The sequence below is a fragment of the Theropithecus gelada genome, chromosome 7b, assembly GCF_003255815.1.
Source record: "Theropithecus gelada isolate Dixy chromosome 7b, Tgel_1.0, whole genome shotgun sequence".
Lineage (NCBI taxonomy): Eukaryota > Metazoa > Chordata > Mammalia > Primates > Cercopithecidae > Theropithecus > Theropithecus gelada.
The window spans coordinates 61,479,897-61,506,600 of NC_037675.1; the positions used below are offsets into that span (position 1 = coordinate 61,479,897).

At 39.8% G+C, this 26,704-nt stretch overlaps 2 protein-coding genes across 5 annotated transcripts in view; one reads left to right on the forward strand and one right to left on the reverse strand.

The window, feature by feature from the left end:
* PCNX4 (pecanex 4) overlaps positions 1–25,605 on the forward strand; it is a 77,852-nt gene extending 52,247 nt beyond the window's left edge. The window contains exon 10 of the mRNA XM_025391256.1: positions 25,167–25,605. Coding sequence (XP_025247041.1) covers positions 25,167–25,223 — 57 coding nt within the window. The 3' untranslated portion in view covers positions 25,224–25,605. The remainder of the gene's footprint in view (positions 1–25,166) is intronic.
* On the reverse strand, positions 1,620–26,327 carry DHRS7 (dehydrogenase/reductase 7). Of its 4 annotated transcripts, XM_025391258.1 has the most exons (8): positions 26,160–26,319; positions 21,657–22,085; positions 12,489–12,641; positions 10,366–10,472; positions 9,355–9,594; positions 6,912–7,034; positions 6,197–6,412; positions 1,620–1,855 (listed from the first exon to the last, which is right to left on the reverse strand). In XM_025391258.1, the coding sequence occupies exons 2-8, from the start codon at positions 21,787–21,789 to the stop codon at positions 1,808–1,810; spliced, it is 1,020 nt and encodes a 339-aa protein (XP_025247043.1). In that variant the 5' UTR covers positions 21,790–22,085; positions 26,160–26,319; the 3' UTR covers positions 1,620–1,807. The 4 variants fall into 4 exon arrangements, with proteins under 4 accessions (XP_025247043.1, XP_025247045.1, XP_025247044.1 ...); XM_025391260.1 differs by lacking the exon at positions 21,657–22,085 and having other exon boundaries at positions 26,160–26,327; XM_025391259.1 differs by lacking the exons at positions 1,620–1,855; positions 21,657–22,085 and having other exon boundaries at positions 5,791–6,412; positions 26,160–26,327.
* Between the last annotated feature and the right edge of the window lie 377 nt (positions 26,328–26,704).

Sequence of the window (26,704 nt, forward strand, 5' to 3'; positions counted from 1 at the left end):
TTCTTTCAAGGCCCAGTGCAAGTGACACCATCAGAAAGAGCTTCCATACTATTCTATCTTCTATCTGCAAATCTCCCTTTTCTGAGCTATTATGCTTATAGTATGTACCAGGCCACATGACATATGTTATTTTGTGGCATTCTAGAATTATTCCAATCTTTTCATTTTTATAACTGGTGTGTTGTATTCAATAAATAATGTTGTTATTCCAATTTTCATCACTGGTCACGCAAGAGTCCTCTCTTCATTATATTTTGTCCCCATAGTGCACCCCCAGTTTCCTCCCCATCCTAAGTAACCATTACAATACCTAAATATGTATCTAATTAGGTTGTATGTTTTCTTGCAAAACGAGCACTATCTTCTATGCACATATATTTGTGTATGTCAACAGTATTGTGTTAGCATTGCTTCTCTATGTCTTCACTCTTTACTATGCCTCTAGTACATATCCATGTTGTTATGTATGCATTTATTCCATTGCTTCTACCCGCTATACCTCATGGTGTACCTCTACCACATGTCGTCCCTCTACCACATGTCGTCTTCCCTCTTTTCCAAGGACAGCTACTTGGGTGGCTTCCGACTTGCCCAACAACTATTCTAGTTATTTTATGTATGTTACTTTGGCTCCAGCTCAGTTGTGAACTGCTTGTAGATAAGGACCATGTTTTTCTTTACCTGTTACTCCTGCTGATTTTCTATTAGTGCCTGTGCATGTTTTCTGCTGTAAGGTGGTAAACATTAAAGTAAAACTAATTATAGAAGTAAGGAGTTGCCAGTGGAATCTTCCTGAGCTGAATCTAATCATGGCTTTACCCCTTACTAGCTTTGTGACCTTGACCTTGGAAAAATAAAACCTTGTTGCTCTTTCTTCATCTATAAAGGTAGATAATACCATCCATCTTAGTGGGCCGTTATGAGGAATGAGTTAATTAACTAATACTAAGCACTCCAGTACAGCAGAAGACATACAACAGGTGTTTAATAAATAATAGGTACAATGAATCCTACCTACTGCTTCAAATTACAGCCATCTATACCTGTCAACTTTTCTAAGAATATAAGCATCCTGGAGGTAAGGTCATTTCAAATACTTCTTTATATCTGCTCATTACCCAGCACTCTGCTGTGTGTGAAATATTCTATACATTTATGTTGCTATGGTTTGGATGTTTTTGTCCCCTCCAAAATTCATGTTGAAACTTAATATCCAATGCAACAGTATAAAAGGATGTGGCTTTTAAGAGGTGACTGAGTAATGAATGGGATTAGATGATCTTTTAAATGCACTTTTGCCCTCTTTCCCTTCTGTCCCTTCCACCATGTGAGGACACGCATTCCTCCACTGTGGAGGATGCAGCAATGAGGTGCCATCTTGGAAGCAGAGATTAGCCTTCACCAGACACTAATTCTGCTGGTGCCTTGGTCTTGGAATTCCCAGCCTCAAGAGCCATGAGAAACAGATTTTTCTATTGTTTATAAACTACCAAATCTGTGGTATTTTGTTATAGCAGCACAAACGGACTAAGACAAATCTGTTAACTCAGATTTTAAGCATATGTGCTAAAGTATTTTAAAAGGTTATTTTATCCAAGAATATAGTATGAATTAATATCTTTTTTGCAAGATTCATGGCAATCTTTTATTATTTATTTTTTATTTCATTACATGTTGAAAACAAAATCATATCTATTAAAAAGTAAAATCACAAATTAGTCTTTGATTATTCAGAAGCATAAGAAGATTGCTGTTTTCATGTTTTCCATTTCTCCCTCCAGTGGCTTGAAAAGTACAGGAGCTCTTTTCAGTCACGTTTTGTCTTAAAGATTTTAAAATAAGAAGAGTCTGCATCCTGTAAAAGAGGGACAGAAACATGAATCAGTACCTACTCCTATTTACCCCAGTTTTTAACATTTTAAGTCCTTCTGTTTTGAGGAGCTATATCATTATGGTTCACTATTAAGAATCTTCACAAAATTTGAGAAACCGCTTAAATTAGAATTAAAAAATCATAGCCAAAATTTTAGATGCACACAAAAGTACCTCTAATGAGTTGAGCATCATCTCTGGTTTAGAGGAGGCATAAATAGCATGGGACTATAATGCTAAATTCTCTATAATGACTTCTATGGATCAGCATATCATACCTACACTGCTTTGCCCTAATAAATAAAAACAATAAGTCAGATTATGTAGAACTGAAATATATGGGAGATAACGCTTTAAAATTATTTGTGGCCAGGCAGGCACTGTGGCGCAGCTTGTAATCCCAGCACCTTGGGAGGCCAAGGTGGGCGGATCACCTGAGGTCAGGAGTTTGAGACCAACCTGGCCAACATGGTGAAACTCCATCTCTACTAAAAATAAGAAATCAGCTGGGCATGGTGGTGTGTGCCTGTAATCCCAGCTACTCGGGAGGCTGAGGCAGGAGAATTGCTTGAACCCGGGAAGCGGAGGTTGCAGTGAGCTGAGACAGCGCCATTGAACTCCAGCCTGGCCAACAAGAGGGAGACTCTGTCTCAAAAAAAAAAGAAAAAAGAAAAAAAAAATTATTTGTGAACTTTTTGTATATTGCTTAAGGAATAAAACAAAGCAACTTGATAATCCCCAAGATGTGATGTTTCTTTTGGGAAGATATGCATTTACTACTTCCAAAACTTTGCACTAAGAAAGACAAAATAATAATAATGATAATACAAAAGTCAGTGTAGCCACTGTTCTTGATCCCTAAAAATAATAAAGATTCATTAAAAACAAAGTTCCAGACATAATGTTCTTAGACTAAAGAAGCAAATTCTAGTTAACAACAAGTACTATTAGCTTGAAATAAGTTATACTAGCATTTTCTTAGATGCTTATCAATAAGAAAATACATATACACACATATATGTAAAATATAAAATGGAGAGAGGAAGAGTACAGACTATAAAGAATGAGGTATTATGTCCTACAAATTGCTTTGGGAGATGACAGAATGCCCAGCTTATCATAATAAAGAGCAACAAAGTAGTAAGACTATATAATAAGCAATATTTCAAAGATGGTGGTAGGAAGAAAAAGGCTGTCATTTTTTTTTTAGAAAAGCCTAGGTGTAAAAAACATGCGAGATTTGCTAAATGATGTTTATATTTTACAGTTAGATGTTCTCTAAACAAAACAAAATACCCTTCATATGGACATTTCTGAAAATACTATTACAGTGGGACTGAAATTCTCTAGTCCCTGGTCCCTCTTTCCTCTGAAAAAATCACTTCTATAATATATTCTTTATCTGCCCTATTATTTAAATTGAGGATGTGAACCAGTACACTCATTATGGAAATATGGAAATTCCTCAAAAAATTAAAAATAGAATTACCATCTGATCCAGCAATTCCATTTATGGATATAAATCTAAAGGAAGTGAAATCAGTACCTTGAAGTGATATCTACACTCCCATGTTCATTTTAGCATTACTTATAATAGCCAGGATATGGAAACAACCTAAGTGTCCATTAGTGAATGAATGGATAAAGAAAACGTAGTGTGTGTGTGCGTGTGTGTATGGAATACTATTCCACAATGGAATATTTTTCAGCCATAAAACGATGGAATTCCTGGCATTTGTGAAAACATGGATAATGGACATTAATGCTAAGTGATAGAAGCAAGATACAGAAAAACAAGTACTGTGTGATTTCACTTATGTGGAATCTAAAAAGTCGTACTGAAAGGCAGAGTAGATTGATGGTTGCCAGGAGCCAGAAAAATGGGGGAAATGGGGAGATCTTGGTCAAAAGGTACACATTTTGGCCAGGCACAGTGACTCACACTTATGATCCCAACACTTTGGGAGGCCAAGGCAGGTGGATCGCCTGAGCCCAGGAGTTCAAGACTAGCCTGGGCAACATGGCAAAAACCCATCTCTACCAAAACTACAAAACCTAGCCAGGCATGGTGGTGTGTGCCTGTAGCCTCAGCTACTCAGGAGGCTAGGGTGGGAGGATTGCTTGAGCCTGGGAGGTGGAGATTGCAGTGAGCCATGATCACGCCACTGCAGACTCCAGCCTGGGCAACTGGGCGAGACCCTGTCTCAAAGAAAAAAAAATTAGAAATTTTCAGTTATAAGATAAATAACTTATGTTATTATAACTTACAAATTCTAAGGATCTAATATATAGTATGGTGACTATAGTTAATAATACTGTATTGCATATTTGAAATTTGCTAAAAAAGTAGATTTTAAGTGTTCTCACCACAACAAAAGGTAACTGTGGGTGACAGATGTGTTAATTAGTTTGGTCATGGTAATCATTTTACAGTGTATTAGATCATCACAATGTATACCTTAAATATATATAATTTTATGTGTCAATTATAATGAAAATCTTTGATCATTAAGGAAGCTGAATATCCTGCTATATCTAACTCAAGATGAGAAGGGGAAAAAAAGCACAATAGCTAACACTTAGAACACTCCAAGTTGTGTTTTAAGTGCTTTTCATATATTAAATTCATGTAATTCCCATACGATCCTGTGACTGGGCACTATTATCACTAATCTCCATCTTATATTAATAGATGGGGAGACTGAGTGATAGAGAAGTAACCTGCTTTAAGAGCGTGGGGCACAGCTGGGATTTGAACCCAGGTAGCCTAGCACCAGGCTGCATGCTCTTTGCCAGGAGACTGTGCTTCCTCTGTAGTACAGTGGCCTGTCCCTCTCAACTCTTTCCATCACTGGGCACAAAGCTACTGCATCAGCTGTCCTCCATGTTTAAAACTCAGGTTTAATCTTTGATGAAACTTTACCTTTAGAGCTTCTACCCACACTACCAAGTCCCAACAATACCAAAACACTCATAAGCGATTTGGCCCAAAGCAAACTGTTCCACATTACTACTTGGTAGAAAATGAAAAGCTCCTTTGTGATTGTTCACACTCTGGACATTTTAGTGTGTCATGACCCAGTCTGATAACCTTTTATGTCTCTTAAGCATTTTGTTGTGTTTGTAACTTTTTACCCCCTAATTCATTTTCACTGTCCTGCAAAGAGTTGGAATAAATTAAATGTCTAACAATTAGTGGATTACTTAAATATTTGCAGGTATGTATAGTATGATCCTGTTTTATAATTCTTTTTTTATCTATCAAACCCTATTGATTCATTTCTAAAAGAAGGTGGTAACAAAGTATATCAAAGGCTAACAATAAGAACTATCCTCAGCAATAATCTTTTGCTGCATAATCATCTATAATTTTTTGTTTACTTCATTACATTTCCTATACTGTCTATAAATTAAATTCTTTTGAGGGTCACAATTTCTCAGAAGTGGTTAATAGTATTCCCCGACTAATTGCTATAAAGAATGAGTGCTGAAAGAATGATCACCAGCATTTTCCTTAGACAGGGGAATAGGCACATCTTAGATGTGCTGAGTACTTCAGGAATGAGGTAAAAGCACATGCGTCTGTTTTAACAATGCAGTAAGTGCTTTGACAGGAAAGCACAGGGGCTGAGGTGCACCTGGTCCTGGGGAGAAGTGGGAGGGAAGGCCAGGTACCATTCCAAGGAGGTAACATGGGAGTTGAGACTGGTAGGATGGGTAGGAGTTGGTGGGGAGAAACAGTAGGGAAAGAACATTTTGACACACACACTGGCCAAACAGTATGTACAGAAGAAAAAAATGGCAGTCTTTGATTTGATTTTACCTTGTAAAAAAACTTCTTTCTCCAAGACTAGTAATAATTTATACTAAACCAAAAGATAAGCATGGTGATAAAATATTTTTTATTTATTTTTCTTTATATCATGAGATTGGTGGAAGGCTAGAAAGGTTTTTTTGTTTTTGAAACAGAGTCTCACTCTATCACCCGGGCTGGAGTGCAGTGGCACCATCCTGGCTCACTGCAACCTCTGCCTCCCGGGTTCAAGCAATTCTCATGCCTCAGCCTCCCGAGTAGCTGGCATTACAGGTGAGCACCACCATGCCTGGCTACTTTTTGTATTTTTAGTAGAGACGGGGTTTTGCTATGTTGGCCAGGCTGGTCTTGAACTCCTGGCCTCAAGTGATCTGCCTTGGCCTCCCAAAGTGCTGGGATTACAGACATGAGCCACTGTACCTAGCCAGAAAGTTTTTTAACCACTGGAAAATTCTGTACCTTCCTGCAAGATCGATACATATTATTAAGAAACTTAGAAATTGGTCTTACCACACCACTCTTAAAGTTCTCAATCCTTTTCTTCCCCATCTTGCTGGTTATCCACCAGGCCCAGGTTGGCATGTATTGCCACAAATATGTTACTAACAAGAAAGGTTGTTGTGAGATCCAAACTTCTTTCAAATCATTGGCCATGCTGATTAACATCAGCCGCACACAACGACTGGTTGTCATCTTGTGGGACTGGTCTCCATTATTGGCTATAGTCTAAGAAAATTTAAAAATTAAGTGAATTTATCCAAGCAATTTCACAGAAATTTAAGCTGGAAAGGACTCAAATGCCATCTAGTTGAGTGGTTCCTTTAGTGGAGCTTCATGCCCCTTAGGAGTCTCCATAAGTACTAATGGGAGTTTATAAACTATTTGTAATATTTCAAAAAGCCCAACAGAAACCATATGCTTACTAGATAATACAGCGCAGGCTAACTAAAAGGTGAAGATTCTTTGCTTGTAATTAGAATTGCATCACCCTAATGTGCTTAAAGACAATTACTACTTTTGTAATAAAAATCAAACTATTAAGACAATGCATTTAGCAAATGAAATTCCATAAACAATTTTCATAATGGCAGAAGTTGTTTTGTGAATAATTCACACAAAAGCAGTTCTAAGACAAAAACTCTGATATACAGTGATACAACACCAATATATAATGCCAATATGTAACTAGTAAACATTCAAATTATTCCCAACCAGAAATTTTTACCTTTGTGACTTCTCCAGCTAGGGAATTCTGCACAATATTTGATTGCACTGGTCCTGGGCAAATGTTAGAAACTATTATACCTGGGTATGCGGCAAGTTCTGTTCGAAGGCCATTAAAAAAACCCTAACAGGCAAAAAAAAAAAAAAAAAAAAAAGGAGGAAAAGAAGGCAAATAAATACAGACACGTATCTCATGACTTATCAAAATATGTTCTAAAATGTGTGAGTAAAGAACAGGGAGTGTAATCATGCAAGCTTATTAGGCACTTTTAACCGTAGACTGGAGGCAATCTAGAACAGACATTCTCAGCTCTTTCCAGGTATAAATGGTTCACCCCCTTTGATAGTGATGGGTCTTGCCATCAATGATTTTTATGGTAGGCATGCACTGGATAGGTAAAAAAAACTATCCCTGAAGATTCTGATATACCCTCTTCATACCAGTCCTCCTCTCCCCACTCAAAAAGGGGTGTATGTCCTTCACTGAGAATCACTTAGGTCAGGTTTCTGTTTATTCCCCAAAGTAGTCTAAAGTGCAAATGTTTGGGACAAAGGTGAGGAAGATGGGAGTAGTACTTCACAGAAACTATCACAAAGAATGATTTCCACTTTTCCCATGTATATTGCTAATTTAACAGAATTAATTCATTTCAGCAAACATTTATCTTTTGGGGTAATAAGAGGGTACATGGCTAATTAAAAATGTAATATGATTGCCTACTGAATGACTTGTGTAAAACAGACTAGACCTTCTAGACTTAAAGATACTGACCATTTCTAAACCAATGGGGAGTAAACAGAAATCTACTGCCTCTCATCTCTTCCTAAATTAGGAAATGTTCCAAGACTACATTGTTATAAGGCTGGGTTATCTATTGAAAAGCCTAAACAGCTAACCCACAGTACATCTGTATATGATCCAAAAATGTTAAAACGCTATCAGCCCTGAATGCTGACCCCAACAAACAGAGGGGCTATGAGGGTTTATGATCAGAGACCAATACAGTGCCTGACTCAGAGATGAACCAAAAAAACAAAACAAAACAAAAAAAAACCCTTGGTAAATTAATGGAAAACTCCCATAACTTTAACCTTCTGCCTCTCTGTAGCAAAAGAGGAGAGAGGACACCAAGCAAGCCAATACATCAAACACTAAAACCTCTCCTTGTTTGAAATCACATCTAGCATTGTGTGTAAACTTTTCAATGATAAACAAGTTAATTCTGTAGCTTACTGAGAATCTGAGAAGGAAATGTGCTCTTCAAAAAGAGTTTCCTGGTAACTACAGTCTCAACCTGCCACATTTTATCATAGGATCAAATCCAGTAATAAAATAATGAGTCTTGCAGGGCAGGCCAGACAGCTCATCTGTGTTTACTGAAAGCATCCGGCATATCTTATGAGATACATGGTGCCAAACAGATGGGTGGCCGCCCTCCCCCATCTGCCTGCCTAAGGCTTGCCCAACTGCTCTCCAGGAAGTGACTGATGCCTGTTACTAAATATGAGGAAATCATCAGTGTAGCATTCTGCTTCATCACTGTCTGCAGTTGTCTGCACTTTGCAGCAGAAAAAAAGATGTCCTAAAGAATCAAAGCTTCAAATTTTCATGAAACCATGATAACCATGTAGCTATTGCATCTCATTATTCCAACAGTGAAACATTCTACTTAAACTGACTTCAACAGCATTAAATATAAATGTTGTGTCTTCTTTAATCATTCTTTTCCTATTGGCGTTATAATTTCTTTATATCCAGTCTTAAGCCACCATTAAAAATTCATCCATTTCTAATATTTATACCTTATAACTTACGCAGTCCAAATCAAGCTTTTCTCCTTGCCTCTGCCTTGACTAGATTTTCTTCTTCCAATGAAACCAGAGTGAATACAGTCAAAATTTTTCCCAGTAAGGATATGAGACCAGGACTAATCATCCTGTGGAAAGTACCTATTTCTGACATGCGTATATAATTAGACCAGGCAAAACACACACCAACTACAAGGGGCAAAGAAAAGAAGTCACAGAAATGGGGAGGAAAAAGTACATCCTGAAGTGTATGTAGACGAAAGGAGAAGTGGACCCCCAATTTTCCATGAAGATGTGGTAGGAATAAGGACAAGGTGAAGAGTGACATGTTAACAAGATGATACACTTTTTCAGGGCAGAGACCCCATCTTACTATCTTTATATCCCCAGGGTCTGTTGTACTGCATGGCACAATGCAGTGCTTGATACATATTTATTTGTTCAACAAGTTAGAGGCATGTGTGGATCAAGTCTTTTTTAGCATCTACTGGGGGTGTCCTCTACCAAAGGTCTCCTTGGGTCTCTCTGTCTCCCCACATCACTTCCCAGCTCCAAGGACCTCACACAGTGATGGCCATATCCCCCACATACACATTTAAGTCAGTTCTATCAGAGTTGAGTTTGAGCAGCCTTACCCGGAGAGCATGCTTGCTAGCACAGTATCCAGTGGAAAGAGGTGCAGATATGATACCGAGGATGCTATTCACAGTAACAATCTTTCCTTGCTTCCTCTCGATCATGTGAGGCAGAACACATTTTGTCAAGGACACCGTCCCTAAGTAGTTAAGCTCTATTAGCTTTCTGTAGACATCCAAGCTGGTATCCATGTACAAAGAACGCTGGGATATTCCACCATTGTTGACCAGAATGTCGATCTAGTTAAATAAAATCAGAAAAGGGGTGTTTGGGGGATGTCCTGTGGATAGACTGATGGAATTCCTATAGATGGTTGGTTATATTGTTAACTTGAAGAATCAATGGAACAATGGTATATTTCCAGAAGTCAGAAATTAAAAAGATAAAACCCCGAATTTACCTGTGGAATTAAATTCCCATTTTAGGTGACTTTTTATGAAAGTTAATAATTGTCATAAAAATAAATAAAAGCAGCCAGCCAGGCGCAGTAGCCTGTAATCCCTGCACTTTGGGAGGCCAAGGAGGGTGGATCATGAGGTCAGGAGTTCAAGACCAGCCTGACCAACATGGGAAAACCCTGTGTCTACTAAAAAATACCAAAATTAGCTGGGCGTGATGGTGCACGCCTGCAATCCCAGCTACTCAGGAGGCTGAGGCAGGAGAATCACTTAAACCCGGGAGGAGGAGATTGCAGTGAGTCAATATCACACTACTGCAGTCCAGCCTGGGCGACAGAGCAAGACTTCATCTCAAAAAAAATAAATAAATAAAAGCAGCTGTGAATTTTTAGCTTCTTTTGTTCTACACGGAGGAATTTGTACTTGTTAAGACATGAAAAGTACTAATTCCATAATGCCAAAGACTCAGAGATTAAGGGGCCCAACTCATGGGTCCTATCTCACTGCATGGACCCCACTTGCCTAAAGCCCTTTGTATGACAGCACCATGGATGGGAATCTCTTCTGCAGTTACTTCAAAGCAAGACTGTATCAATATAAGGTGCTACTTACTCTACCAAACTCCTGGAGAACAGCTTCGGTAGCCGCTTCATGGGAACCGGTGTCGGTCAGGTCAAGGGGCAAAACAAGTATATCTTTTTCTTTTAAATTGCCATTCTCTAAATAAAGACAAAAATTTGTGTGGAAGTCATGCCATAGTTCAATCAAGCTCCTTGCTACTCCCACTAACATCCACCCTGCAAAAGGAGTTGGCAACAAACTCATTTCCGGGTGACCCTGTGAGAGTTCCTCTCAGTGGTCAGGAAGAGGACTAGTGGTTAAATGATGATGTCTTACCAGACAAAATGCTGGCTGGCCTCACAGGAAGTAGAATGGCAACTTGAATATGCAGTCTAACTTTACAACTTGATTTCTAGCAGAAATCAAGATTATACTACAAACTACAAACTAGAAAAGAGCAAAAATTTTGGAGCAATTTCTTTAGAAGTACAGAGGTACCTTTGTTTTGTAATAGGCTCACAAAGATGAGTTGCTCTTCTACACCCAAAACAGCTATTTGTGCTTAAAATCAGTAAGAAGCTTAGAGTCTTACAGTCAAATGACATATAGAAGCTTCTCTCCAGAGGCTAAGGATTCCTGGAAGTAAACAGGGAAAAGGACACATGCCTGAAATTCCCATCCAAGAAACATGCTGCTGAGTTGTGATTGGCTCTTTCTGTTCATGAAAAGAACAACTGAAACTAATTTTCCTGGACTCTAACCTTGAAATACAAGTAACATCAGTAAGAAAAACAAGCAAATATAGAAAATACAAGAGGTAAAAAGACTTCATGGGCAAAAGAGTTAATTGTGAAACATCAACCGTATTAAATGAAAAAGTGGGCACTCCAGATCTGCAAGATAAAAGGAAACAGCCTTGTGCCAGGTAAGAAATGCTGACCTGGTTCATCTACTCCACTAGTACAGGACTTGCAAGTCACAGCAGCAGAGGAACAACTACTAAAAGAAGTGGCCCAGTGCAAAAACACAAGAGGCCTTTGAAAGAAGTATCATGAAAGAGGCCCATGGCCCTGCTGAGCACTACTGTGGCAACTAACTCTCATTTCTGGGTGATTAGCTTGATCAGCAAAGTTAAATATTTAAAAGAATGACAGGTAGAGAGATGGCCCAAAAAATGGTCTGTTGGAAAATTCAAAATTATCTCAGTTTAGGTACTATTAATAAATGGTCCATGAAAAATAATAACTTTCCTGTTCTATGAAAAAAATAACTTAGGTACTATTCATAAATGTTGCATGAAAAATAATAACTTGAGGTTGCTTTCAATGTGAACATAATGGCTGGGCGTGGTGGCTCACACCTGTGATCCCAGCATTTTGGGAGGCCGAGGCAGGCAGATCACCTGAGGTTACGAGGTCGAGACAAGCATGGCCAACATGGCGAAACTCCATCTCCACTAAAAATACAAAAGTTAGCTGGGTGTGGTGGTGCACATCTGTGGTCCCAACTACTTAGGAGGCTGAGACACAAGAAACACTTGAACCCGCGAGGCAGAAGTTGCAATGAGCCAAGATCACACCATTGTACTACAGCCTGGGCAACAAAGTGAGACTCCATCTCAAAAAGAAAAAAGTGAACATAACTACACCAAAACTCAAACAAAAATATTAACACTGTTGCCCTTTATGTGAACATGAAAGTATTACCTCAAGTTGTATTTTTTAAACCTAATTCCATTCCTGTTCTTTTATCCTATATAATAAAAGTCTTATCCCATATGATTTTAATATCTGATACATTAATAAAATGAGTAAGGATTCTTCCTACTTTCTATGATCAGATACATGTATGTCATGGATAAGAACACAACTGTTTTTTCTCTAAGACAAAAATCTAAGTCACTTGGTCACTAAAAATCCACCAGCATCTGATACAATTGTTGGTCACTCCCTAATGCCAAGAGTCAGTGCAAAAAAAGCACAGAAACGTGGCAGAAAAGAAGAAAAGGCAAGGGCAGCCAATTAAGACAAAAAGGAGAGGATCTGAGACGAAGCACTTAGAGCATTTGGAGCCAGGGGGAAATCTCACTCTTCTCTGAAAGTCCCAAAACTGTATTTGAGTTTGGATTCTGATTTATTTCTAGGAAGCACCGCTGCTATTTCAGATCTGCTTACCTAGACATCTTCTTTTCACCCTTTCCAGCTCGTGCACTCTTCTGGCTGACAGCACAAGAGAAACTCCTAGTTTAGACAACTGGTAAGCCAGCTCCTCACCAATTCCACTCGAGGCTCCAGTCACCCACACCACCATATCAGTCAGCTCCCATTCTATGGAAGGAATGACAATGGAAGGAAGAAAATAAGCAATGAATTACAATCATAAATCAAAGATTAGAAAAAAGAAAAGAAAAGAAAGCCTTAAACAATACCACTAAATATGAAGGCATGATGTATGGAGCTTAAAATTTGAACTATTCTAAGAAAGCATCTCCTTAACTAAAAAAAAAGCATTAATACAAATCATACTAATAACAGTTATCAACATAGTATTCCTAGACTACAGAACCTCCATGACTTTTCCAGACTTTACTTCAAGGTAAGCCTTGTAACCCCATGTTTTCACCCCAAGGCTCTATTTATGACAAACAGATAAGATAAATATGATAGATAAGATAAACAGGCTAACTAAACAGGAAATCACTGCCTGGACTCACTTTCCTTAGCCATTAAATGAGCCATTCAGATTAGATGATGGCTGAAGGTCCCATCCAGTTTTTAATTATATTATTCTAATATTTTGCAATGGAGGTTGATGAAGAATCTAAATATACCAAGTTCTGTGCTGTTGATGGAAACATCCTAGATTTTTAAAGTAATATTTTCCCCATTTGCCAGTCATGCCTGATGCCTATCAGCTCAAGGTCATTTTGTAAAAATGCTCCCCCGATGCCTGAGCTTTCATCTTAGGAGAATATAGTAATTCACCCAAGAACAAATGCATATTACAGAGAGATGAAATATTGTACTCTGCTTCTCCAATTATGTTCCTCTTAACAACTAAAAATGTTACAGTACTAAAGCAATGACAAATGGTTTATTCTTTTCTCCAATGAAAAACTTGTTAGCACTGCAGGAGATGATATTCAGTGTCTCTCTGAACTCGTAAAGTCACTGTTATGCAAAGTTCCTGTGTACCTTATTTAATAAAATAGATGTTATTTATCAAAAATATTAAACAAGGTATCACTTAACATCACATTTCTGATTTTAGATCAGAAAAGTTAAAATCAGGAAATGATTGTAGTGTTTTAAACAGCTCTAAATCCTAACTGTGATGTTAACAGTACCATCCCTGGAGACTGCCAGGGTTCAAATGCCAGCTCCAACACACACAGCACTGAAATGTTCCCAGGTGAGAACTCGGTGCCTTAATTTTCCACAACTGAAAATGTAATGAATAAGAACACATCCTTCACGTGATTGTTGAGAAATGAGTTAAAACATAGAAAGCACTCAGGGCAGGATATATCCAGTACATACTCAGTGTTTAATAAACATCAATTATAATTATTGCTCAAGTTTTTTAATAGATGGACTTCGCTACAGCAAAACATAGAACAGTCACTTAATAACCTATGTCTCCTAACTTCTCCAGCCAGGGAAACGGGGTTACAAATTCTAATGGCTTAACATTTTTACATTACTTCCTATGTACTTAACACATTATCTATTAAAAGCCTCACCAGAACTGTATGAAAATGTATTATTATCTCAGTTTTACAGAAAAGGTAACTGAGGTTTACAGAGATTAATTTGTCCCCACTAGTCAGTAGATTCCATTAAGGGTAGGACCTTGTCTTCCTTGTTCATTGGTGTGGCCTCAGTGCCTAACAAGGACTGGAATATTGAAAAGGCTCCATAAATAACTACTGAATAAACAAACACCCAAGAATCCTGGCAGAGCCGGGATATAAGCCCAGGTATATCTAGCTCCAAAGCCCACACTGTCCACTATTTCATGATATACGTTTAAATATGATCAATAATTTAAAGCCCAACTGTTTCTTAGACATTCAAGAAAATACCACTTGTCCTTAGGAAAAAGGTTTCATGTAAATATCTCAACTAAGGCCAGGTACGTTGGCTCACACCTGTAATCCCAGCACTTGCCTGGAGGCCAAGGAAGGCAGATCACTTGAGGCCAGGAGTTCGAGACCAGCCTGGCCAACATGATGAAACCTGTTCTCTACAAAAAATACAAAAATTAGCCAGGTGTGGTGACGCATCCCTGTAATCCCAACTACTCAGGAGACTGAGGTGTGAGAATCACTTGAACCTGGGAGGCAGATGTTGCAGTGAGCCAAGATTGCTCCACTGCACTCCAGCATGGGTGACAGAGTGAGACTCTGTCTCAAAAAAAAAAAAAAAAAAAACAAAGGATGGAAACATCCCAAATACTATGTCTGGGCTACAATGCTTTCCTGTCATATAATGTGCTTTCATAAAAGGCACAATTGGGCAACCTTCCTATAGGACTTTATGAAGAACAATATAACATCTATTCAGATAATCATTTATTCATTTATTGACTACTTGTTGTTCCCAAGTTCTGCAATCATCAGACTCTAAAGTGAATATCATTTGTTTTAGACACAGGATTTACTAACCAGCCTCGAGCTAACAAAGACTTCTTGATGTGTACACAACTAAGCAAATATTTAAAGCTGATGGTGTAAACCTTTAATGCAATCACAGTTCTGGCCTCTTCCTCCCACCCTAAAGAAACTTTTTTATTTAGCACCATTTGTTTCCCGATTCCACAGAATCTGGTATACATAATGGTCTCCCTTTAGGAGCCCCTGAAAGTAGATTCTTAGAGTTGAAAGGAAAGTGACAGTGCAACTCCCACTCCAGTTTGAGAATTCTCTTCTCAAGCCCTTGACCCATCTCTAATTCCCTCACAGGATGAGGAAGCTAATTATCTCTGAAGCTTCAGCTCCTTTTTTGGGGAAGTCTAATCATTCAAGGGATCTATTTTATACTAATGTGATAAGCTTGTAAATGCTATCAACTGGTAGCAGTGTGCAGTAATCCTGCCTTGTGGTTTGACAAAGAAGAAGTCAAACTTCTGGTGTCGGTGGGTCCAAGTGTCCGGCCTGAGGCATCCTCTCCATCCCTCCCTCTCCCAGCACCTCAAACATTCATCAAGGATTTTGTATCCAAGGCCCAGAAGTTTGTTACCCAAGATGACGAATATTGACATGGATGCAGTTGATGCTGAAAATCAATTGGAACTGGAGGAAAAAACACAGCTTATTAATGAAGTGTTGGAACTCCAACATACACTTGAAGATCTCTCTGTCAGAGGAGATGCAGTTATGGAAGAAAACCTCAAGCTAACATCAGAAAACCAAGTTCTTGGACAATACACAGAAAATTTCATGTCAGCTTCTAGTGTTTTTCAAACAACTGACACAAAAAGCAAAAGAAATATAGAATTGAAGCCCTTCTGTTTTATGGAATTGCGGCTGATCTTTCTTTATATATTAGACAGATTTCAAAAGTGATAGTACCTTTGTTTGTGGTTCCATTGAATATTTATAAAGCTAATGTCAGATGTAGGCAACATTCATAGCATAACGGGAGACTTCCATAAGTTTGTGTATTCTGTTAGTCTATGAGAATGTGCAGATGTATTGGAGACGTGATTTAGAATAGCACACATTTATGAAACTTAAAGATGAATGTTTTTAAAATTTGCCCTGATTTGTGGGTTTAGCCCTGTCTTTTATTACAGGCTTAGTAAGATATACAAGAAAATAACCATCACACTGAAAAAGTGACCCAAATCAGGTACTGACTGTACAGCTTCATGTACCCTATCCGTCTTCTTGGGCCCCTTCTCCGCTGGCTTCTTCCTTCCTATCTCCCCTCCCCTAGGGAAAAATTGGTTTCACATTTGTAAAAGCAATTTTAATACTTAATCATCTCTGAGAGTAACCTGAACTTTAATTGTTGAAACTTAACCAAATGAAGACATTTTCTCAGCTAGGGCTTCTCATTTGTGATATTTAATACTAAGATAGAATTGCTGGTTTCTCTTTAATCTATTGAAAACAAAAAGAGGCTATAAAAATGAAGATTTTTCATTGAAACTGAATTGTCAATCTGGGAAGATAATTTTTTGTTGTCAAAAACTTCTTTTTGGCCGGGTGCAGTGGCTCACGCCTGTAATCCCAGCACATTGGCAGGCCGAGGCAGGAGGATCACCTGAGGTCAGGAGTTCAAGACCAGCCTGGCCAACATGGCGAAACCCCGTCTCTACTAAAAATACAAAAATTAGCTGGGCATGGTGGTGGGCGCCTATAATCCCAGCTACTTGGGAGGCTGAGGCAGGGAGAATTGCTTGAACCTCTAGGAGGTGGAGGTTGCAGTGAGCCGAGATAGTGCCACTGCACTCCAGCCTGGGCAACAAAGCAAGACTCTATCTTAAAAAAAAAAAAAAAAATCTTTTCTTTACAAAATTACCTACTTGGTATCTGAAAAGATATAAATTATGGTCGTGTGTGTTTAAAATAGAAAAGCTTAAGGGAAAATAGAAATAGGGTAGGAAAGTACTTGGTAAAATACTAGTAACCAACTCCAAATATTTTCACTCCAGATTTGTGTTATCTCTGGCACAGAGTAGATCTTTTGGGAAATACATGAGAGTAGATTAAGCTCAACTAAGCTTTTTTTTTGGCGGGGGTTGGGGGGCGTGGGGGGGAGGTGGGGAGGGGACAAGGTCTGGCTCTGTCACCCAAGCTGGAGTGCAGTGGCATGATCTTGGCTCCCTGCAACCTCCACGGCTCAGGCTCAAGCCAACGTCCCACCTCAGCCTCCCAAGTAGCTGGGACTACAGGCGTGCACCATCACGCCTGGCTAATTTTTTTGTGTGTATTTTTTTGTAGATATGGGGTTTTGCCAGGTTGCCCAGGCTGATCTCGAACTTGTGAGCTCTAGCAATTTGCCCACCTCAGCCTCCCAAAGTGCTGGGATTACAAGCGTGAGCCACCACACCTGGCCAACTTTGACTAATCTTAATATACCACATCTGGAAGAGAACAGTTACAAAGAGTTTGGTCTTAAGGTTTATTTCTCGTCAGCAGATTAACTTTTGCAAAATTCCTTAAGAATGTATTAGTATCAGAATTGTGAAAAATGGGAGAGTTTCAGATGCATACTTATTGAAAATCTTGCTCAGTTTTATCCTGCTTGTTCTCCCAGAATTTTCTGTAAACTGAACGACTCCGTTTAAAGAGTTTGTCACCTTTAACAACTTTTAAAAATTCAGTTTGTAGACTCCATTTGTTAAAGGAATCAATATCAGACGGAATACTTAAATGTTATATTAGGAAAAGGGATCCACTAATATAGCTTATGGTTATTAGAGCTGGGCTACTTTTAATTTATGGAAGTATCTTACGTATAGGTGTAAGAATGACTCACTATATGAATACATATTAATCATACTGCAAACATTTTGCATCTCTTTTGTGACCTACACAGACACTTAAATTGTGTTGCAATTCTGCTGTCTTGTTTTACAAAAAGCTCTTTAGGGAAGAAAAGAAAAGAAATCAAACCTGTCTTCCAAATAACAATCCCTCACAGTTGTTAGGGAAGACAACCATTATGTCTTCCCTAAGTCCTTTCATCTCTTACTCCTCTAAGGCTAAATAAACCTATCCAATTTCTCCACCTTCCCTTACATGACATGGTATCAGGTTTCCTCGCTCTTCTGCTCACGCCCACCTGCACCAATGCTAGTTGGTCAATGTTCCTGTTTATTAAAGGGTACTGGCTAGGGCAGGACACATGATTCGGTAGGGTCTGGACAGCGCAGAGCAGGATGAGATGACAAAAATCACTTCCCTTGTCCCCCAGAAGGTAGGGTCTATGAGGGCCTGGACTGTGGCTGATTCAGTCACTGCAGTGTCCCCAGTGCCCAGCACAGAGGCCGGCACATACAAGCAGCTAGTCAGGAGACTTCTGTTGTTTGCAGCTGTTGCTTCAGACACTGAAGCCTACAAGCGCAACCCAAGGTTGCCTAATCTTTTCTGGCAGCCACTTCACAGCTGACTCCTATTGAGGTTACTGTTAACAAAAACGAGTTTTGCTCACATGTGCTGCTGCTGAAATTTTTCCTCCTCTAGACTTCTGCCATGGATTTTTCTGGACCATTTTAATGTCTAAAATTAGCCACCCTTAAATTTCGCCATGTGTGGCTGGGCTTGATGGTTCACATCTGTTATCCTAGCACTTTGAGAGGCCAAGGCAGAAGGATCAGTTGAGGCCAGGAGTTCAAGACCAGCCTGGAACATAGTGAGAGCCTGTTTCTACAAAAAGTTTAAAAATATCCAGGTGTGGTGGTTTGTACCTGTAGTCCTAGCTACTGGGGAGGCTGAGGTGGGAGGATTGCCCGATCCCAGGAGTTTGAGGCTGCAGTGAGCTATGATCATGCCACAGCACTTCAGGCTGGGTGACAAAGCAAGACCTTGTCTCTCTATTAAAAATATATATATATCACCATGTGAGATACATGCTTGGAAATGCACAGAATTTCTCTAGACTAATACAGCAGAGGCAGGAAATGGTGGCTGCCTCTAGAGAGGCATACTAGGTAGCTAGGGCACAAGGGTCAGAGAAAGCTCTTTACTTTTTACTATATATCTTTTTGTATTTTTTACTTTTGTATTACGTAAGTGTGCTATTTTTTTAAGGGACAAAAAATAATAAACCTACAGAAAAGTCAAGAAAGATAATTTTTTTTTTCTTTTTCCATCTTGATAGAGTCTGCCCATCTCTCCAGTCTGAGCTGTTTTGGGAATCTGAGTCTATTTCAATTTTCCTTTAATCTTTTCTTCTTTCTCACTCCCTACCTCCACCAGGAATCTTTTTAGACATTTTTTTTTCCCTAAAACTCTCCTGTGAAATGTTAATTCCACAGATATACGGTATATCATTTCTGTACTGTACATATATCTGTGCTTTATACATAAAAGGAGTTCTGTAAAGTTTACTTCTGCCAGGCATGGTGGCTAATGCCTGTGTTCCCAACACTTTGGGAGGCCGAATGGGGTGGATCACCTGAGGTCAGGGGTTTCAGACCAGCCTGGCCAACATGGCGAAAACCCAGCTCTACTAAAAATACAAAACTTAGCCAGATGTGGTGGTATGTACCTATAATCCCAGCTACTAGGGAGGCTGAAGCAGGAGAATCACTTGAACTCAGGAGACAGAGGTTGCAGTGAGCCAAGATCACACCACTACACTCCAGCCTGGCCAACAGAGCAAGACTGTGTCTCAAAAAAAAAGAAAAAGAAAAAAAGCTTACTCTTTGGTTAATAAGCATATGACTAAATTTTAAGATTAAGTTAAACGTTAAATTAAAATTTAAAAGTTATTAACACCTAACTTTATAACTGTATTTGCTGAAAAACATTTTTATGGTTTTTGACACAGTGTCTCACTATGCTGCCCAGGCTGGTCTTGAACTCCTGGACTCAAATGACCCTCCCACCTTAGCCTCCAGAGTAGTTGGGATTGCAGGTACATGCCTCCACACCAGATTTTTGCTAAATAACTTTTATGTAACTTATTTACTTAGATAAATAGCAATTTATCAAACTACATGTGCAAATTTGCAAATTATATAACTACATAATAACAATGTAATTAAATTTAAAATCCTTCAAACTGTTCTTTTCCAGCAAAAGATAACCGAAAATATTAAATGAATTTCTTAAAATTGTCAGTGATCTTAACTTTTAACTTTTCCTTAATATAAGAAAATAACTTTTAGTAGCTTAGAGATATTCATTCAGATGTTGTCAACAATTTTCCTTTTTAGCACTTGACATAATTTGATGGGTTGAATATTTTTTGTAGGATTAAATTATAAAATATAATCTATTTTCATTTAATTCTCCAAGTCCAAGTGAACACAAAAGCACTAAGGATCAAACACAAACAACGTCTGCAAGGCAGCCAATGGCAGCCAATAGGCACACATATTCCCCCACTGGGATGGAACAATCAATCAAGAGAAAGCCCTTGGTTAATGAAGTTGTGCAGTATTTGGGATTCCGGCTTTAAAAGGAGAAAGCCCAATCACTTGCCATAGTTTCTTAGCACTGCTCTCGCGTCTATGTTGTGTATTTTTCGTGAACTCAATGTCAGTGCTGCACAGGCTATACCCAAGAAAACCCAACCAGAAAAATGAAATACTAAGGAATAACATTTTCTCGGGTGGGGTTAAGCTTTGGAGGGGCACAACTCACTGTATCAGATTTTTTTTTTTTTTTTTTTTTTTTTTTTTTGGTCCACAAGAACCAATTCTCACCTTGGGATAAATATCACCCCCCTCAACGCCCAACTCATAGTGCCCCCACAACATAGTCTATCTTTTGAGCTACTATCTTTTCCAAGCAAACTTTGTAACATGCTTTGAGTATTTTTATACCAGAAACTTGGTCTAGGGAAACCTCACTTCCCCAAGTCCTTAAGGATCCAAAGCCTAGCTTTTGGTAGGTCATTTAATTTTTCTGAACATCAGTTTCCCTATCTGGAAAATAAGACTAATAATGCCTACCTTGTAAGAGTTGGAAACGTTAAAGGTTATGGGTATAAAGCGCTGAGCACAGAGCCTACATATAGCAAACAAACACAATGTCAAATACGAAGCAAGACACAGATAAAGTGAGATGGGCAGTATGCCAACAATGATCTCACTCCAGCAAACTGCCATTTCAATTCTTTCTAGTGTTCAACTTTCATCCCAATAAGTAGGTAGGTGAGTGACTTCGGATTATCTCAGATTTTATTTCAAAACAGCAGGAGTGAGAAGTGGAGGCTAGACAACTTCAGGTAGTAGAATGACGGGGCTTCCAGTACTTACAAAGGAGGTTCCCTTACAAACGCAGGGGGACGCTCACTGTTCTCAAAGTATCGTCCTCTGAGGCAACACTAGAATCCTTTGAGTCCTGAGTAGGATGTCAGAGTCCTCAGAGGCCCCGCCGACTCCAGTGCTCTCTTATAGTTTGGCACTCCCTGGAGAGGTTTCCTAGCCTGAATGGCAAGTCCGTGCCATCTTCCGACCAGGACAGAAGACAAAGGGGCTTTTCAGCCCTCGCGTCCTCCTCCCCAACCCGCAGCCCAGCGTAAGGCGCAGCCAGGCCTTCGGGAAGCTCCACGCAACCCGCAAAGGACCCGGGATCACCGCGGAACCCCCGGAGACCCGGACACGCCTCGGCAGCTCCGAGCCCGGCCTCCCAGTCGGGAGCGGCTTTGGCCGTTCCTCACCTGGGCGTCGTCCCTGCCACTCGGCCCATAGTAGCGTCAGGTCGCCGTCAGCCCGCAGGAAGCGCAGCAGCTGCACCACGAGCAGGAGCAACGCGCACAGCGCCAGCAGCCAGAGCAGCAGCTCCCAGTTCATCGCGGCCGCCCACGCCCAGCTCCGGGGGAAGAAGACAGCCCGCACCAGAGTCGCGTCGCTGCCCTGCGGGATCGCAGCGCCACCCTTTCGGCCAGCCCAGAGCGGCACCGCCCCGGCTCTGCCCAGGGAGCAGGCCGGGAGGAGGAGCCGCTCGGGCGCCCCGGGCTCAGCACTCGCGGCCGCACTCGCCTCCCTGGGGCTGCCCGCGCCCTCTTGCGCCACACCCAGCGGGGCAGGCAGATTGCTTGAATTCAGGTTTCCAAGACCAGCCTGGGCAACATTGGGAAACCCTGTCTCTACCAAAAATAAACAAATAAAATTCCAGTATTTTTTAAAAAGCTGATTCAAACAGAAGCTACATATTATATACTACATTATTTCCTTTCTGTACAGGAAAACTAGCAACAGCCAGGAGACAAAGAATCATTCTTGCCTGGCCCCTCTTCTCCATTCCTATTCAGAAAGAACATTCCCTTTTCAAGTTTCAGTATCTTTTCATGAGGTCGAGAGAGTGCCGAAGAGTGTGGCTATCACTCAAGACCCCACAAGTCAAGGCAATGGTCCCTCCATGGGGACAAGGACCTTTTACAATTAGAGAAGAAAAGACTGAAGCCATGTGCTGTGTTGGCACCTTACAACCTGATTCTGACCACACACAAACTTACTCTCAGCTAAAGTGTCTGTTTGGCAACCAAAGCCTAGCTTGGTACCAAATCCTCCCCTTACCCAAGCCATGATTCACATCCTAATATAAACAGCAAATAAAAACAGAGAACGTAATGAAAATACCAAGGTCTTGCCTACTCTAATACACAAAAGAGTAAACTACTGTTCTTGATTAATTTCCGTTTGAAATGAGCTTCAAAACATTTCATTACTTCCCACTAAATACCTACATGTGTTTAAGGCATTAACAGTAGCATCTTTCTTGTTTTCAAGCATTTGAAAGCAAGAGGGCTTTCCATTCACAAGCCTCAGAGGGACCCAGTTAGAGTGCATAGATACTGGGCCATGTATGAGAACGACCTGTGACCAAATGGAGAAAGTTCTGGACGTTGATGCAGTAGAACTTTCATCCTCTTTATGTCCTAGAATACCTTGTATGCTCTGATGTCAAAGGCTGTTCCTTGGCTGAAACTAAATATGACTTTAAAACAGTCATGGAAATAAAAGAAGCAGTGACTTCCTTCCCCAATGTTGTTTTCTTTTTCCAGTCTTGCGTGCCAAACTTTTGTTTTTCTTCAAATGTTTTGAAGAATGTTACTTGCAGTAATCGAATTTCCTTAAACAGCTCTTCCTTCTCTTTTTTTAATCCTATTATAAACCTCCCCACCCTCATCCTTCTCTAAAAAGCTTTTTGGAGTTATCTGGACTCACAGTCATCTCTACCCAAATCTCAGCTCTTTCCACAATTACTTCTGAACTATGTCTGATATTGTTTTTTAATTATTTTTGCGGTTAATATATTATTGTTGCAATAGAACTTTAGAATCCTTGAAATAGAGTAGCAAATCTGATGCTCCTTTTGAAGAGTCTGCAATACATAGCTTAGTGTTGACATGAGAAACAATAAGCCCACATTGATTGAATTCTCCTTTCCTTGAAATTTAAACCTCCTTCAGAGAGAGTAGAAGGATAGTTACCAGAGGCTAAGAAGAGTAGTGAGAGGGTTGGGGGAAAGTGGAGATGGTTAATGGGTACAATTATAGTTAGAAAGAATGAATAAGACCTAGTATTTGATAGCACAATGGGGTGCCTATAGTCAATAATAATTTAGTTGTATGTTTTAAAATAACCAGAAGAGTAAAATTGGATTGCTTGTAACACAAAGGATAAATGCTTGAAGGGATGGATACCCCATTTACCATGAGTGATTATTACACATTGTATACCTGTATCAAAGTATCTCATATACTCCATAAATATATAGACCTACTATGTACCCACAAAAATTAAAAATTAAAATTCAATTTTTTAAAACCTCCTTGAAGTTCCGAAGTCAATGTTAAAATAAGAGTTGCTAGCATTAAATATGTCAGTCTTCTCTGAGTATTATTAAAATGCTTTGAATAAAGTCACAACCAAGGGGTCCTAAAGTCTTTCTATAACTGGTAACCTTCATTTTTAATTGCAGGTGTAATAGAATGGTACCCTCCCTTCCCTCCTTTTAGTAATGGCCACTTTTGATGGTCTGGGCTCAGGCCCATTCATGGCAGCTAAGGCCCATTCAGGTCAGCTAAGATGAAGGCAGCTGTGCGTAAGCAATTGCCACCTTCCATAACAAAAGAATTACACAAAAATAACTTTAAAAATCCAGATCCTCCAAGATCGGCAGTCCCTGGGCGGGGGAAAAAGAAAAAGTGAGTGGAAGCTGTGAGTGGAAACAGGAACCGAGGAAGTCTAGGGAGGGAATATTTTTCCTCAAGAACAAGAAGGGGTTTGTGGTTTTTGATTGAGGGTGTTTTCACATACCTTAGATGCTTTTGGAAATGTATTGGATGAACAGTTGCCATAGTGCCAGCTAGCCAGGGTGCCATCAGAGTGCTAAAGGTCTGGGCACTATGTAAAGACATACCCAACAAAGAATTGCCCTGCCCCAAAAACTCACAGCACCCTTACTCAGAAATCCTGCAACCTGGCTGGCCACAGTGGAGAGGAGCTCTGCAATCTATTAGCTGCCTCCCACCACACGCTCTGGCTTACACCTGCCTGGCTATACCCCAGGTACAAGCATTCAGGTCATTGTCTAGTTTTCTGATATTCTTCAGGCAGACAAGGTCTTACCTAGAGTCTTATTTACAAGAAAATATAAGTTATTTTCTTATCTTTAGTAATCTCATGGGATCCCTCAATAAGAATATCTCACTCCACTATTCACCACAAGCAGTTCCCCATATCAGTGCATCGATTGCTTGTTTAGATTAGCCAATTTCCACAGTATCTTGAGACTCTTAAACATAAGCAGTTTATGGCTCTCACTCTCTCTCTCCCTTAAATGCCGTGTTTCAAACTTCCCTTTATATATCTTGGTATATGATTTAGTAGTGGTGGTGGTTATTCGAATCTAGAACTTCGAACACTCATACACACATGAGTACATGCAAAGCTGGTGAAATTTGAATGAGGTCTGTGGATTTTGCCAGTACCAATCCCCTGGTTCTGTTATTGTTTTAAAATTATGTAAAATTACTAGTGGGGGGAACGGGGTACAGGGTACACATCTGTTCCATCTTGGCAACTTCCTGTGAATCTATAATCATTTTAAAGTAAAAAGTTAAAAAAATTAGGTTAAATTTCTTAAAATATGCGAATATTTTCTTAAAATTCTAAAACTGCTCGATGCTTTTCTCTCTTTCTCTTTTTTCTCCCCTCTCCAGCCAGAACCAGCCTTGGAGATAAGCAGAGTGAACAGAAATTTATGCTCTCAGATTTAAGGAAAACAAGATTCTTTCTTGCTTCTTAAATCATACTCCATCCCATCAACTTGCAAACATGCTGACACTTCTCATAATTTCACTCTTTATAAACCAAAGCGTAAGGTCAGAGGAGAACTTGACATATTAGAAGACTTAGGCATTGAAAGTGGTTAGTCTAACTAACCCCTTGAGGTTCTGGAGAACCTGGGACTCAAATTTTGGAAGATGTGACAGATGATGTGTTAAAATACATTGCACCGAGGCTGAAGTGGGAGGATCGCTTGAGACTGCCTGGAAGGCAGAGGTTGCAGTGAGCCGAGACTGACGGTGCCACTGCACTCCAGCCTAGGCAACAGAGCAAGACCCTGTCTCAAAAAACAAAACAAAACAAACAAACAAACAAACAAAACCAAAAAACAAAAAAGCCATTGCACCAAGTAACAGTCAACTTTTCAGCAGAGGTGAGTAATCAGTTAAGGCTTTCTGGAATGCCAGCCCACCTCAAGGCCTTGTACATATTGTTCTCTCTACATAGAGGGATGGCCAGAAATCCCCCAGATGGATCCACGAATGCTCACCTCCTGTGTGCAAACCACCATGTATTTCCCTCCCATGTTGTATCAGGGTTGGTCACTGCAACCAGTAGAATGCTGCAGAAATGATGAGTGTGTGACTCCCAAGGATAGGTCACAGAAGATATTGCAGCTTCTACCTCTGGCTCTCTCTTGTTTATACCTTTACTAAAGTATGATTCGAGTACAAGAAACTGCACATATTTAAGGTATACAATTTGAGGAGTTTGTCAAATATATACACCTGTGAAACCATCACCACAATCAAGGTAAACATTTCCGTCACCCCCAAATGGGGTGACCCTTTGAAATCCACCCCTCCTCTACCTTTTCCCTAGGCAGCCACTGGTCTATTCTCTGTCACTGTATGGAAGCACCTTACCTGTTTCCTCTGTGGGATGTAAAGTCCCATTTCTGGATCCTTTCAGGTCCCTGTCTAATGTCTATTCTCTTTGCCTTGCCCTTACTTTTGTTCAGACCAAATTTAGCCTTAGTGGGGAGTTTGATTTTGTAATTCCGAACCCTAAGCAGTCTTGGATTGCTGTCTGCTGAGATGGTGCATGAGAGCAGTGAGGAGCATGATCTGTTTTAACAAAGCTCTATGCTGTTCCCAGCTAAGACCAAGGCTCATCTCTTTCTAGTAGGATCCTGGCAGGAGCCACAAGAAGTAACCAACACAACAGGAGTTAACCTGTCCATATGCTTTCTAAGTGCCAGGCCTATTCTAAGTGCTTTATATATATTAAATCCCTTAATCCTCACAATAATCCAGTTAGTTAGGTACTATTTTAATTCCCATTTCCCTGATGAGGAAGCTTAATTGTGATTAAGTAACTTGCCCTAGGTCACACAGCTAGGAGATAGGGTCTTTGAACCCAGGTAGTCCAATTTCAGTCTTTGCTCTTAAACCACCATATGATACTGCCT

Excerpts from the sequence above, each read along its gene's own strand:
- DHRS7 (XM_025391257.1), bottom strand. The coding sequence starts at position 21,789 with ATGAACTGGGAGCTGCTGCTCTGGCTGCTGGCGCTGTGCGCGTTGCTC. Across the intron at positions 9,595-10,365 it reads TTCTCCAGGAGTTTGGTAGA|ATCGACATTCTGGTCAACAA; the intron begins GTAAGTAGCACC and ends TTATTTAACTAG. Across the intron at positions 7,035-9,354 it reads CTAGCAAGCATGCTCTCCGG|GGTTTTTTTAATGGCCTTCG; the intron begins GTAAGGCTGCTC and ends TTTGCCTGTTAG.